The sequence below is a fragment of the Uranotaenia lowii genome, chromosome 3 (assembly GCF_029784155.1).
Source record: "Uranotaenia lowii strain MFRU-FL chromosome 3, ASM2978415v1, whole genome shotgun sequence".
Taxonomy (NCBI): domain Eukaryota; kingdom Metazoa; phylum Arthropoda; class Insecta; order Diptera; family Culicidae; genus Uranotaenia; species Uranotaenia lowii.
Genome location: NC_073693.1, coordinates 136,526,695 through 136,541,695, shown reverse-complemented (window position 1 = coordinate 136,541,695; position 15,001 = coordinate 136,526,695). Strand labels below are relative to the sequence as shown.

Genomic DNA, 15,001 nt, shown 5'->3' with positions numbered 1-15,001 from the left:
AAAATGTTTGCGAACATTGAGAAAAAAAACTTCATTGATATTCACATCTTTCCCCAAAAAAAATGGGGCTTTATCAATTCAAACTACCATTTAGCTCATTTTGAATGACACTTAACTGCGAACCATGTGTTCATAAATTAAAAAAAAATTCACAGTGTAGGCAGCAACAGGCAGCCAGCGTGGGGAATTCCAGTCTGTCTCCACAGAAATTGTATACTAATTAGAACGAAGTCACTAATCAGTAACTTTCATTAGCGCACCAACAAAGAATTAGGTCATCACGGCTTCATTTCTGAAGAGAATAAAAATAAGCCCAATGCATGTATGATAGGATAAACTTTACTGTTCTTGATCATAGAAAAGGACATCTTGAATAAAAAGTTATGCATTTTTAGTGAATTTCCTAATGATGTGCAAAAATTAGAAAAAATATAAACAACCTTAAATTCATATTTTAATAGCCTGAGTCGATTTGAGTTCATTTTTTTGACATTTCATGGCCTAGGGTCTAAAAAGCTTTATTTTGGTTCAAAATTGATCCATAGTTTAAGAATTGCACAAATCTAAAGTAAAGTTTAGGAAATTTTGCATTTAGGTTTTTAAGAGAAAATCAACATAATTTTCTTGCAGGGATGGGTGGCTCCTCCCAAACAACAAAAAATAGAGAAAAAACAACACAATTTTCTGTTCGGCTTCCTAGTGCAACCTTCTTTTGCTGATCATGCTCCACTCGTTATTCGAGTCTACACGAGCTGTAGTAAGCGACTCGCACAGCTAGTTTGAGAGCTTTCGCATCTCGGTGAGAGAAAGATAATTCTAGCCAAGAGCGCCCTAGTGTTTGAATCGTACACCTCAGTGTAAATGGAGAAAACTATTGTTTCGACTCCTTACCACACAACCAGAGATGTCGGATGTCCTGATTTTCAAGATTAGGCCCGTTTTTTTATGGTATGCCGTCCTGATTTTTTCAAATGGTAAAAATGTCCTGATTTAAAAAAAACAGCAAGTGAAATGTACTGTTTGTCCTGAATGTAAAAAATAAATTTATCTTGAATTTGTGGTTGAATGATGAGAACATCAAACAAAACTGAAATAAAATTGTTTAACCCTTTGTACCGATTATAATCTTCTGTTCTGTTGATATTGAAGTGGTTTTGCCGCCGACCGTGGCCTAGAGGAAAGCGTTCAAGTCTTCAAAGCATGAGGTCATGAGATCGAGTCTCGGTCACGGCATACATAGTACTCTTTCTGTGGGCTGGTGGTGTTAGCATTAGTAAGGTGCTAGCCATTATATCCTTGAAAGATGTACGCTTTAGTCTTAAGTACAATTTAGATCTCTTCAAAGAAACATGAAGTTTCACTGAGATCCTATAAGTGTGTTTTCGTAGATATAAACTGCAGGTCAGCATTTCCATTTCAGTTGCATATGTGAAGGCGTTTTCAGTTACTGCATTTCGCCTTTATTCATGCAATCTAAGCATATAACTAGTGGTGTTCTAAAAATCCTGTTTTTTTTTCTTTAAACGAAAAATTAAAACAGTTTTTTTCCCAGGGCAGCATTGCAACAATCAAATTCGTACTTTCGTAAATTCGTACTTACGTACCAAAAAGTAATCCAAAAATCTGTTTCCCTAGATAAAGCTGTACTTCTTTCACCGCTGACCACTGCTGTTTTAAATTTGTTTTTTTTTTGTTTCAAAATATGATTTTCAAAAGAAGACTTTGTAGCAACGCGTCTTTCTCATAAAAGTTTTAAAAAAAACTGAGTTCACTCTCAGATTTTTTCTCTACACATTGTGCAATAGAATTTTCTGGGACGGGATTTTTTTCATCAGAAGATGTGATTTCTCTCGCTCACTCTTGTTTGTAGACAATCTCACTCTTAACAGTGCGATTTATCTCTCTCCGCACAGCTAGGGAGGAGGATTAGGAACAGCGTTGCCAGATTGAAAACCGCTCAAGTCATAGGTTTAACGAAAAATGAAAAATGCACTGATTTTGGCAAAATGAAACGTAATGGCCTTTTTGGTGTTTTTTTGTGGGTTAGGTAAAATTTTCGTTTACCCGTAGAATCCCTACAATTTTTTTGATAATCCGTAGAAAACCATTAGCAAATGCTGAAAATCTGTAGATTTCGAGCATCGATCCGTAGATCCGTAGAAGGGCTTAAAATGCGTAGATCTACGGAGAAATCCATAGATCAGATCACGCATAGTAGAAACAAAATCGCTCTCTTTTCCACTGGGCAAACCGAACTGAAGAGAAATGATTACCATGCTTGGGTGGAACGGAGCCTTCTAGCATGGTATTGCTAATTTTAAAATCTTTGATTGAAATTTACAGTCGAAGACTATAACAACAGTTATAAGCTGATGACTACACACTTAGAAAAATCCATGTAACATTACATGCGATAGCATGGGTAGAAGGGAATCGGGTATAAACACGCAACAATACTGCCTGATTCATGTAAACTTCCCATCGCATTCAACTGCTTTGTTTACTGTAGGTTTACATTTCCAATGTCACTCTTAAATAGATATGGTTATGTATCCAATAAGAAAAAAGATCGGGTTTCTCGTTTATAATACATTTATTTTCAAACACAAAAACTACAGCTAATATTAACAAGCTAACAAATTGAATATTGCACACTGAAACTATTCACTGTTACAAAACGCCGGTTGATGTTTTCCGATTCCCTAAGCGACGGAAACGATGACAGGTGCCGGAGGGCATCGAAAGCTGTCGAATTTCTGCAAAATAACAAATGGAATAAGTTAATCGACATTGTAATAACTTCTCAAAAAGTTATTTCAATATATTTTCACTTACCTTACTGAATAATTCTGTGCCCTCACGTCCGGGAGGAGGCTCCAACTGGATCAGAAGAAAACAGCACACGAACAGGTACAACAAAATACGGAAGAAGGTTGAGACACTGAGATTTACATGAAATTGCACGTTAATTTGATCGCAAATGTCTAGATGCTATACTCTTTTTCATATTTTTTGCGGCGATGATACGAAAAAGTGTAATGTAAGTTTACATTTTTCTTTCTGTGTAGTGGTATGTATTTTGGTACTAGAAAATTTAGTAAACTGACATCACTGCTGGTGCCTAGCGAAGTTCTGCAGTGAAGTCAGTTGAATCTTTTTCTTGATGCAAAAAGGCTAGGTTATAACTAGTTTTCCTTGAAATATGAGAAGTTATGACCATTAACAAAGTTTTTCAATAGAAAATTATCTATAAAATTATTTAATAACTAGCTGACCCATTAAACTTCGTTTTACCCGTTACTTTATAAATCGTTGGAAAATGTTTACAGTTCTTTAACTTATTTGTACTCGTGAATCAGTTTTCATGAAAATCGTCTTCAAGTTGTTCGAGTTTTGTACCGTTTCTAGTTGATTTTGTATAGGAGCCCCCCTTCCATAAAAAGTGAGATTCTTGAAACTATTATACAACCCATCTCTGACCCGAAAAAAACCTCGGATACCAAATTTCACTTCATTCCGACGAACCATTCATACGTGATGTTGTTACAAAGAAAACGCCTCCATTTTTATATATAAGATGTAATTGTTTTTCGGTTTATCAGTCATTATTTTCTTAGGGATTCTTCCTCAGGGAATTCTATGAATTTTATTAATATTAATATTTCTAAATTCTGTGTGTTAATCTATTCTTCTACTTACTATCTTTCGTTCCGCGTGAAATTTCTGTGCTTTTGTGAAGCTTATTGTCCACTTTTTTCTTCTCTAACCGTCTCTATGATTTTAAACTTAATGTGGAGGATATATAAATATAATTAATTGGTTTTAAACTACACTATTTTATAGAATAACACTTTTGGATTTTTGTATGGTTTTTCGTGATCGATCTTTAAAGCGGTATAATTTTGAAAATGACTACCAATATAGTTACCAGCCTACTTGGGCCATGATGATCTCTTTTGGGCTATGTGTCTTATGGTGATTTTTTGACGTTTTTCTTTGAATTCTGTTTTTCTCTGTATTTTTGGTTTTTGAGAGAGTTGAAGATGGATGAGTTGCGCTAAGATTGGTGATTTCAGGTGTGTTATATATGTGACACATTTGTAAAAATTTTAGACTGTGGTAGTTAAAGGTACTATCTAGTATGTCAACATTTTCAAGATATCAATAGAATATTAATAAAATTCATAGAATTCCCTGAGGAAGATGCCAATAAGCATCGAAACGTAGGATCAACCAAAACATTGTTTTAAAAAAACTAAGCCTGATAAGCCGAAAAACAATTACATTAAATCATCCAGGCGAACCCTTTAAAAATCTCATTGTTTAATAAGTTGGCACAAAAAACGTCAACTCCAAAGTGGATTTTCATTAAGAGCTTCTTTATTCATACTTTGATGAAGATTTTACTATTAGAAAAACTTAAATACAACTATGTGTAGCGTTATGCTGTTACACACTTCTCGGAACAAATCTCACCTTATAACTTTTAAGCTAGGTCAGGCAAATACAAATTCGCAGCAGAATTTTTGCAGCATTTTTTCACTTTTCGATAGAAAAATGATCACTTTTTGAAAAGATTTGTAATCATTTATGAGAAAAATTCGTGCCAGAACCAAAAAAAAATCAACAAAGATATTGTTTTAAAGATGAGGCATGCTCAGTTTGGTGAATCTTGTAAACTTATCCAATGCGAAACTCTCTCAAAGACTTAAAAAAAAGTTTTAATAATAATCATTCTAATGAAACAAAATTTGAAACCTGCTCACTAGTCGGTGATTTAAACAGATCAATTCGACATTTGAGCGTTTTTTTGTTTTATTTTTCTTCTGTTCCTCCCCGCCCCCACCCCCCCCCCCCCCCTGGCTTTTAAGTAGATGTGTCCCTGAACCAATATAAGAGAGACCCTGCCTGGATAATAGAAAACACTCTTTATACGAGAAAAAAAATGTTCTGTCCCTTGGACTCTCACTTATCCAGATTCGACTGTTTAATTTTTATGAACTTATCATATAGTTAAAATTTACTCGTGTAAAAATTATCTATATTAAAATTCTTTAAGTTTTTAGACCCTCCTTAGGCCAGTGGTTTTCAAAGTGGCCCTTACCGCCCCTTGGAGGCGTTGGGAGCTTCCAGGGGGACGGTGAGCTAAATTTTTGAATTTGAGGGCGTTGGAAGGGCTCAGGGGGGCGATGAGGTTGTAATTCCCATTTTAACAAATCACAAACCAACGTAGATTTCAAATAACAACAAGTAAATTCGATGCAAAACAATGAAAATACGTTACAGAACTAAACATCAGGTTCAAGACTAAAATATCGATAAGTTCACAGAGCTGCTGCAAATTTTTGTTCCAGCATCTAAATTTTTTTTTTCTAAAAATGTATCTATAAATTTATCTACGCTTTGCATGTTGATCTTGTTTTGTAAGATTGTTTTGGGTACTTAAGAAGAATTATTTTAGATGACAATGCTTGATAATTTTCAAAATGTATTGTCCCAAAAATCTGCTTAACAGAGAAAAAACCTTCGAAAATATCTGTGTTAAAAGGTGTCATCTTTGATTTAGTGAGAGCTTTTTGTAAAGAAAAATACGAAAGATTTTTTAAGGTAAGGTAATTTTAATTTCAAGTTCTTACTTGTTCATCTTTATTTCAATCGGTTAAAAAAATCAATTGTGCCATTGGTAATGGATAAACTTTTAATCTATTCGGTTATCACTACCATTACCGGAATTCATTTATTAGAATCTAATTTAAACTTTAAGGCCTGTGACTCAGAGCTCAAATTCAGATATAAAGAGATTAAACTATTTTTTACGTTAATCGTAATTCGTTACGTTTACGTTAAATCAATTCAAGTAATTGGACAGAAAACTTTACATAGAAGTGTTTAGTGGAGGTTTGAAGCAATATGAGGTTCGTGGAGCCAAAAAGGATATAAATGAAAAAAGCTAATTTCGAGAAAACACGTATTTAAGTTTTTATGTTTTTTAATTTTTTTATATATTTTTCAAAAATTTGCATATTTCTTTCGGACGAAATAGTATGTAAATAAAATTCAAAAAATCTGAAAAATCACGAAATATTGTTTGAAATATGAGGAATCGTGTGACATTATGAAATCAAAATCGACCATTTTTACACTTATAATACCCCCCGACCTCTTCCGCTCTGAGGGCCTCATAGAAATTTGGATGAATTTTGAGTTAAGTCTTACAGCAATATAAAGCCAAAAGCTGATTGTTCTTCAGATTATCATCTTTTTTAAAGACTTTTTTAAAGAAATTTGCCCAGGGGGGCGTTAAGCTCAAAAATTTGCTAAAGGGGGCGACGAGTGAAAAGAGATTGGGGAGATTGTGACAAAATCTGGAGATTTTTAAGAAGTTTTTTTGGTTCATCAAGAAATAATGAACTGTCGGTTTTACAAAAAGTCGTCTGTTTTCCGAAAAACATCCCGAATTTCCGAAAAATCCCCAAACGTAAGAAAAAAATTTCGAGATAACACCGGATTTTGACGTTTTATGCATTTTTAAGTCATTTGAATATTTGAAAAATTCGATTTTTCCGATTTCCTTTGAGCGCTTCGAGGCACCCCTGGATCTAGTACGATGCCAATCTACAAAATGTTTTCAAAATTCGATCATGAAATTTTTCCCATACATCCATTGCCACACTAATGTTCATGGACTCGCGAAATCTGTATGATTCACAGAGTTCTTCAAGAACATTCAGTAGAAGATTGTGTTTCTGGATGTTTCTTGTGGTGTAGTCTTGGATGATAATTGGTGTTTTTTTCTATGCAAATTTTTCTAGCTCTACCATTCTCCTTCCTTCAGAAATATGTCATTCGCACGATTTCTTAATAACATGTTCAATCCAACAAAATTACAGGTTAATATTGGAATTGGATATTTTGCGTTCAAATAAACGTGATGACAAAATCAGGTGGAAAATGATAACTAAAGACAAAATCAGTAAGGTGAAAAATCGCTGTAATTCGAGAATTAACAAGCAAGGTTGAAAACTGTTACAATTCGCAAATAAAATTTCCAGAAAGTCAAAAATACAGAAATTAACATATTTGAATGATGGCTTGAGTTAACAGGCTTTTAAGAATTGCGAAGTACTGGGAAAGTTTTTGGAACATATTTACCTTAATACCGACTCCGATTCATGTATGTATGTTCCAAAAGCTTTTTCTTAACACGTCGCAAGCCTCCAAACCGGCCAGATGTCCAGGATCACTTCTTACATCGAATCCCGTTATTAACAGTTCGAAAGCTTCCTCCCAATATGTTGCAAGCCATGAACTAACAAGTTTGATTTTTAAATTCCAGAAATGACGATCCCGAAATGTGCGATTCTGATATTGATCCTGATTCTATACTTGATCCTTATTCTGATCGTAATCTTGATTCAGATCCTGAAATTACTCTTGAACCTGACATTGATCATGCCCTAGTTCTTGATCCTGAACCTTGTCCTTATCCTGCCTGACCCAAATCCAAAATATGATGCTGATTCTGATTTTGATCTTGTTTCAGTTACAGATACAAATCCAATTCTAAATGCTGATTCTGGTTATCTTAATTCTGACATCGATCCTGATTCAGATTTAGATTCAGGTCCTAAGTTTGATCCTGAACCTAATACTGATCTTTATCTTGATATTGATCATGCTCTGCTCAAGATGTTGATCTTGAGCTTCGTCTTGAGATTGGTTCTAATCCTGATCCAGATCGCGACCCTGATGACTGACTCTGAATTTAATCCTGACCCTGATTTTGATTCTGATCCTGAATTTGATCTATATTCAGATCGAACCGGCATATCTTGATGCTGTTTCCTTATCTTTGTTCTGATCCATATGCTAACCCTTATTCACCCGGATCCAGATTCAATTGTTGTATTACCTGAACTCGATCTAGATGCAAATTCAGATCCATTTTCACATCCAGCTCCTGACAAAAATCGAAATCTGATTCTCATCGAACCCTAATACTCATCATGGTCTTGACCTTGATTATGATTCTCATTCTGATCCAGATCATTTTTCCTTATCCTGAGCTTAAATCAAAACCAGATCCGTAACCTGAGGTAATAATTTTCTACGACTAAATTAGGAATTTTTAAGTCGAAAGTGCGATAAGCTGAGGCTTAAAAGATGAGAGCTTAGACCTGATACCTGAGGCCTGAGACCACAGACATGAGATCTATGAACTGAGACCTCAGCCTTGGAAAACGAGAAAAAAATTACCTGAGTTCTAAGACATGATACCTGATACTTGGTTTCAAATCTTTAAGGATACTTCTTCACAGCGGAAGTTGTATGGAAAGAGTTATTTCACAGAAAACTCCTAGAGTGGCTCTCACAGCCTCAAGTCCAGGATAAGCTGCTTCCGGCCGACACACGACAAGCGTGTTTAAGTTACCCCGAGTAGGTTTATGTTGAGAGGTCAGATCTCGAGTAGCAAGAAAAGAGATCAGTCCTTAATCCAACAAGAGAAAGGTTATGCGAGTAAACCTCGAGACGTTAGAAGAGAGAACAGGCCTTGAGTCCTGTAGAGGAAAGGTATGTGTACGTTAACCTCGATTCATTGCTAGGAGTAGGATCTCGACCCGTCAGAGGAGAGATCAGGCCTCGAGTCGCCTAGAGGAGAGGACGTGCGAGAATCTTGAGTCATCACGAGGAGATATCGGCTCTCGAGTTGTTAGAGAAGAGATATCAGGCTCCGAAATGTAATAAGAAGAGGTATTTCTGAAAATGGTTATGTAAATGATTTTGCCATAAAGCACACTAGCGCGAGTGTGACCTCCCAGCATTGAAGGATAGTTTAACGATAACGACTGTTCGAGGTGGGAATTAAGTTCAGAGACCCCAGATGGAGTTTATGGAGTAGGAGGTAGCAATATCATAAGTCTTCTCTTAGCACCCATGAGCTCAAGGTAGCATATTCGGATGACGCGGTAGCTCATTGTGCCTTGTTATATGATTTTAATCGCCGTGTCATTGTGCCTTGGAATCCAATCCATAAACGTGAATTTACCACATGAGTACAATTTCTGAAGTCGCAATAAGATTTCAATCACCGAATTTCTGAAATTTAAAGTTCCAGATCCCAAGTCTCATGCCTTAGACCTCAGGTCTCATGTCTCAGGTCAAGTCTCAAACTGTTCATTTATTTAAAGTGTTAGATGGAAATTTCGGTTAGTTCCGTTACGTTGGTTTTTATAATTGAAATAGTTTCTGTAGTACAGCGAAGTGAGTTGACGTGAAAGAAGTGAATGAAATTGTGTATAAGACACACCCGCAAGGTTGCCGCCGCTCGTCGTGGCGTAGCCTTCAATCTTCTCAACGGTCATGAGATCGAATCCCGAAGACGGCATACATAGTACACTTTCTGTGGGTTGGTGGTTTTAACATTTGTAAGATGCTAGCCAACATACCGTTGAAAGATGTGCTTAGTGTTAAGTTAATGAATTCTCTTCGAGGAAACATCAAGTTTCATTGGGATCCTCTATGGGTTTGTGTTCGTTTACACACCAAAAATTTTTGAAAATTAAACTAGACAGAAACGCTTAAAGACCTATTTTTGTTTTGACGTAATGAAAAAAAGATCGAATTTTACATCATTTTCAATATAAAATACACTCACACATACAAAGTTTGCAAATATTAAGACATTTAAGTAAGTACGAATCTAATTTTAAATCACAGGAGAGTAAAAATCAAATTTAGAATCTAAATCTGTGTGACAAAGAACATAAAATTAAGTCTTAAACAATTTGAATTCTTTCAGTTAAACGTCTGCCATTATGGCTCATGAATTCATTTGAAGTTCCTCTTATTTTCTTGTATTTTGTGGAGTAATACTGACGTAAAATTTTCTGGTACTAGTGCATTATAAATTCCGCTGTTTTGAGTACCCGGTAAATGTGGATGTGGATTAAAAAAAAAATAAAATTCAAAAGAAATTTATCTGGAAGGTTTTTTTAGAAAACCTTTATAACACACCGCGTAAGGATTTTCTATGCTTTCCATGTAGGTTTATTTAAGTTAATTGATAATTAACTGACCATTCATGAAGCAAGGTAAGTATTCTCAAATTATCTTTTCAAATAAAAAGTACCTAAAACTTCTTTCACTGATTTACAGCAACCTCCGAACAAACAGAAAGAATGGCGATAAGCGCATCTTATTAGACCCCTTTAGTGGTTTCACCCGACGTTGTAATCAGTTTACTATTCAGAAAGGTGAGCATAACTGATAAGAACTAGGCCTAGTTTTGCATGGTTTAATCACGTTGAACATGGCATTACACTGCAGTGGTCTGCGTTTTTGTTAATGTACTACATGGTTTATCTCAGCGTATCACAGTTGTAACCTATGAATTATGTTTACCTGATAACCGGAAAGTACCTTTAAAAATATCAAAAATACTTACTGAAAAAAAATATAACATATTACATACCTTTGACACAAATAAGGTTCTAGTTCCGTCTGCAGATTTGAGCTGATCTTGATCTTTTTCATTTCGAAAAAAAAATTAGTCTTACTATTGCAAACAATTAAAAAAATATTGAAACAAAATTTTTACACCATTGGAAAGCTTTTTTGTTATTTTTATTTGTAGTTTCTTTCTCCATTTTCCACCAGCGAGAAGAATGCGAAACTTTGCGAAACTAAATGCCCAATAATGAAATGGTATTTCCCCCAAAGTCGAATTGTTGCCTTCTTTTCAATCAGAAACCCCATTTGAAGTTTCACACAATTAAATTACCGATGACATTTTAGGCAGTTTTTTTTATTAAAGTATTCATTTCTCTTCACTCAAGTTTTTATTTAACAAAAAAGTATCAAATCAACCACCTCTTCTAAAAATAATAGATATGCATAATAAATGATTTTTACTTTTAATTTCAAACGCCCAATTTGAATGTCACCAGTCTGTTGCCGTACAGTAAAGGCGTTATTTTTTCGACCTGTCTTCTTATCCCATTTATATTGCGAAAGAGGAGAGAGGAGAAAAGTGAAACTTAAATCAGGGATGCAAAATTAGCAGTTTTTAATTTTTTTTACCGGGCTAAAAGTTCGTCTACAGATTGAATTTTTTTTAAAAAAACAATGATTTACTTGGATAATAAATTAATTCATGAACATATGTATCTAATTCTTATTTTCTTTTTTGTAGAGGATTGTAACCATGGTGAACATATGTATTGACAGATTCACAATGTTTAATGTAAATGTAAAACAAAATGAAGAATTAGTAAGGAATGTCTGTGAATATTTTATCATTTTTAAAAGTCTGGGAAGTAAGTAAATGTTAGAAGTTTTCAATTACGATAATTTTTCAGTGTCGTTCTAATTTAATTTTAAAAAAATCAAATTTAAAAATAATGTTTAAATATAACTTCTAAGAAGTTAATAATGGAAAATCATTTTGGATCATGTATTCAAAATTCATTGTTTTTGCGATTTTGATCCTTTCACTTTGAACCCCTTTACCTGGATTAAAAAAATATATTTAAAGTAGCGCAACTTCATTAAATATCAAGTTACTTTGTCAAAATTTTATGAACAAAATATATATAGAGCTGGAATCATTTTAATCATGAACAAACTTTAACAAATCATGATAATTGGCATCCTTGGTATGTTTTGAGCGAATCAGATTCAAAAGAAAACATAAAAATCAAAACAAACTATCAGTAAAATGCGATCTGGAAACCAAAGCGGACAGCAACGTACATATTCCAATGCAACTTTCATCTGTTTCTGCGACCTAACAACCGTCGTAAGGTATGGTGGACAATCGGAACCTATTCGACAAGGCTTTGGATTATGTCTATGCAAAGGTAACGAAAAATTAACTTAGCCTCTTATTCGGACAAAATCTTAATAATTTTTTGATTTCAGCTGTAGATTACTGGATTCGAATCCGAAGGATACTGTTATGGAGTGTGGTAATGCCTGTTGCATGCCTCGGCAGCTGCCGGACAAACCGACCTCGTGCCAGCAGCTTTGGCTTAAAGGACTTCTGCAGTACCAGCTTCAAGTGGGAAATAGCTTACGGAAAAATGGCCGACAGTTTGCTTCTCAACAGAATCGTCAGAACTATACCCCTAAGTGATTAAGAAGACCGATACCCGAAATCGATGTTGAATCGTACGTTGGTCGGTGCCCGACAGTTGGTCTCCAATAAGGTGGGAATCTGCTATGCCGATGTGCGTCTGTCGAACGGTTCTTTGGTGTTTGTAGGCAAAAGCACAATGCTACCAGAATCCTCGGAAAAGTTAAACTGCGATTTGCAGCATCGGACGTGAAATGCGAGACGAATCATAACGAATGGCAATTTCCGTTATAGAATGATAGTCTTTTGAGTAAGTAAATAAAAAACATTAATAGTTTTTTATCAGTTTAGTCAGTGAATCGTTTGTGACACATACAGGATGCAGTGAAAATGCAAAACTGATATAATTTTGAATTTTTGTTTTATATTCAACCAAGTTGATGGCGTTTCTTAATTTTTTTTTCTAAATGCAGGTTGTTAAATGGAGCTGGAAATATGATCTGTGCGCAAACTATCTTTAGATGACTTTTCAAACAACAAGACGAATAGATTTTCAAAGAAATATCTTTTGCACACTGCTTTTCAATAAATAAACGCCATGAATCGCAGTCCTTAGGATAAGCCAGACTAATAATGTCTCTTGATATTAAAAATAAGGATAGTAAACTCTTCGAGAGTAGTAGTTTGAATAAACACAACTTTGTTATTTTATACAATTTAGATACAAGAGTCGGATTCAGTTCATAAAATTACAAAAAAAAACAAAAAATGTATTATAGAAACAATATTGTGAGCTTAAATAAGTGTGTATTAAATGTTTACGAAATGTGTTTCGAAACTTCAAAATTTTGTTTAGGAATATTTCGAGCATTGTATGACTAATAAAATCACATGACATAATTTATATCATTTATTTTTTTTATCGCAGCCTCATTCACCAAGACGACTTAATTTTACATCACAAACAATGCTTTCTTTTTTGTGCATACAATATGACACAAAATTATATCACTGAAAATCTAATTTTATATGTGACAAATGCGACGCTACAATTTGACCTAAATTTACACCAAAAAATTAATAGTGTGTAGAATGTACGATGCAATATTATATTATCAATGATCTAAATTTATGTCAAAAATGATGCTACGCTTTTGTGCGTCCTACTTGACGTAAATTTACATCATTGATGATGTAATATTATGTCGAATGTGCTATTCAATTATAGCCAAAAATTTTATGTCTTCAAGCGTTTCTGTATTTTCCAGTGTAATTTTATGTCAAAAGTGATGCTTCTTTTTTGTGCATCCTTTCTGACATAAATTTACACCAAAAAATTAATAGTGTGTAGAACGTAGAACAATTACTAAAAATTTATTCTTATATAAATATCATGAAAGATTGTCCAACCCAATCGACATTAAACAAGAAATTTATGAACAAGCTGCCGTTATTCTTTGTTCATTTTGGGGTCTCTTTTCCTCTCCTCAATCGTTTCAGCTTTTTCAATTTTGATTTTTTTTTTTTTCAATGTTCGATTGAACTGTTTAATCTGGTATTTTTTAAACAGATTAAGTGGCGCCCAGAATCCACGTTCAAGAAAAGGATTATTGAAATGACCTTTGCCGAATTTTTGAATACTGCAGCAGAGTGATCAAAAATCCATTCACCAAACAAACTGCAGCACCTGTCCAGCTAACTCATCTCAACCGAAACACCGGGAACGGATGTGACAGCTTCCAAGAAGCACCGTCGCGGTTGTCGCATCATCCCAATGAATGTTTGCCATTTCGAGCTGCAGTTCTCCAAAATGTTGCTGTTGCTCATACGAACGTTTTGCCCATCGGTCATATACCTAGTTTTGTTGAAGTGAATTGAATTTTTGGGCAATATCTGAAATACATGTGAATTTTGAACCGAGAGGCAGGGAGCAGTATAAATTGCATTTCAATGAAACGGCTATGACGATGACGATGTGTGGTCTCCATCAACAACGGCTCGGGCCGGATGATTCATCCGTTTGACGCGAGATGGTCAAGTGTAGATTTTTGCTGTGATGTTTTTTTTTGTTTAAATTCGAGGTTGATGATGTAATCTCTCTCCCAGCGGCAATTTATTGACCGACTGACCAATTGACCGATCAGATCAGAGTGTTCAGCTCAGTGCTGTTATCGAGGGGCTATTGATTCATAATTAAACGAGGCTGGGATCAGCTTTTATTAAAAGTGAACAGTCGAATGAACGTCACTCTTGACTGTCAGTAGATTTAACATTCCGAGATAAGATAACACAGAAGGTTGACATTGTTCAATTCAAGCTCGTGCCATATCATGACGTTTGGTTTGGGGCCAATGGTCCATGACAATCAAAACAAAATAAACTCCCTAAATGACAGCGAATCGATCGTTTCGAAACTTGGCTCAGGGTTTCGGTTACTTAACAAACACAACGCCCCCAAGACCAAATTTAGTCAATTATCTCAATTATTTGCCGTGTGTATCATCCCCACTCGACGACTCGACGACAAAACGACAACGACCGGATGTCACCCTCAATTCCGGGAACGAATTAGCGCGCAGATCTGGGCGATGAAGATATCTATACATATTAGTTGTTTGGACGATATCTTTCCCCGAATCAGATGGGTCCGAATGGTTCAGCTCGAAATTATCTCCGGAAGAATTCATTAATTCTTCTATATCTATTTCGATCTTATTATTCTGTGGGGTTAGGGAGAATAACGTGGAATAACTTCGTCTAAACCGAAACCGTTCCCAGAAGCATTGGTCTGTTTGTTTTGATGAAAGGATAAATCGTTCCTAGAGGGTCGGCAACCTTTTGAGTCGATAGAGTTTGAACATTTTTTTCAAACATTTGTTAGGTTTAATGAATGACAAAATTTTGTCTTGACAAAATTACATTCTAATA

The 15,001-nt window shown here is 34.9% G+C and overlaps 2 protein-coding genes across 6 annotated transcripts in view; one reads left to right on the top strand and one right to left on the bottom strand.

Annotated features, from left to right (window-relative positions):
- The window catches only part of LOC129751486 (phosphatase and actin regulator 4), a 611,903-nt gene that overhangs the window by 410,078 nt on the left and 186,824 nt on the right, over window positions 1-15,001 (bottom strand). The window lies entirely within an intron of this gene.
- Window positions 11,702-12,753, top strand: LOC129751488 (uncharacterized). Its single transcript, XM_055747027.1, has 2 exons — window positions 11,702-11,858; window positions 11,920-12,753. The coding sequence occupies exons 1-2, from the start codon at window positions 11,717-11,719 to the stop codon at window positions 12,135-12,137; spliced, it is 360 nt and encodes a 119-aa protein (XP_055603002.1). The 5' UTR covers window positions 11,702-11,716; the 3' UTR covers window positions 12,138-12,753.

Bases quoted from the DNA above. Each gene is read 5' to 3' on its own strand.
- LOC129751488 (XM_055747027.1), top strand. From the start codon at position 11,717: ATGCGATCTGGAAACCAAAGCGGACAGCAACGTACATATTCCAATGCA. The intron at 11,859-11,919 runs GTAACGAAAAAT...TTTTGATTTCAG, and splicing joins TGGATTATGTCTATGCAAAG to CTGTAGATTACTGGATTCGA.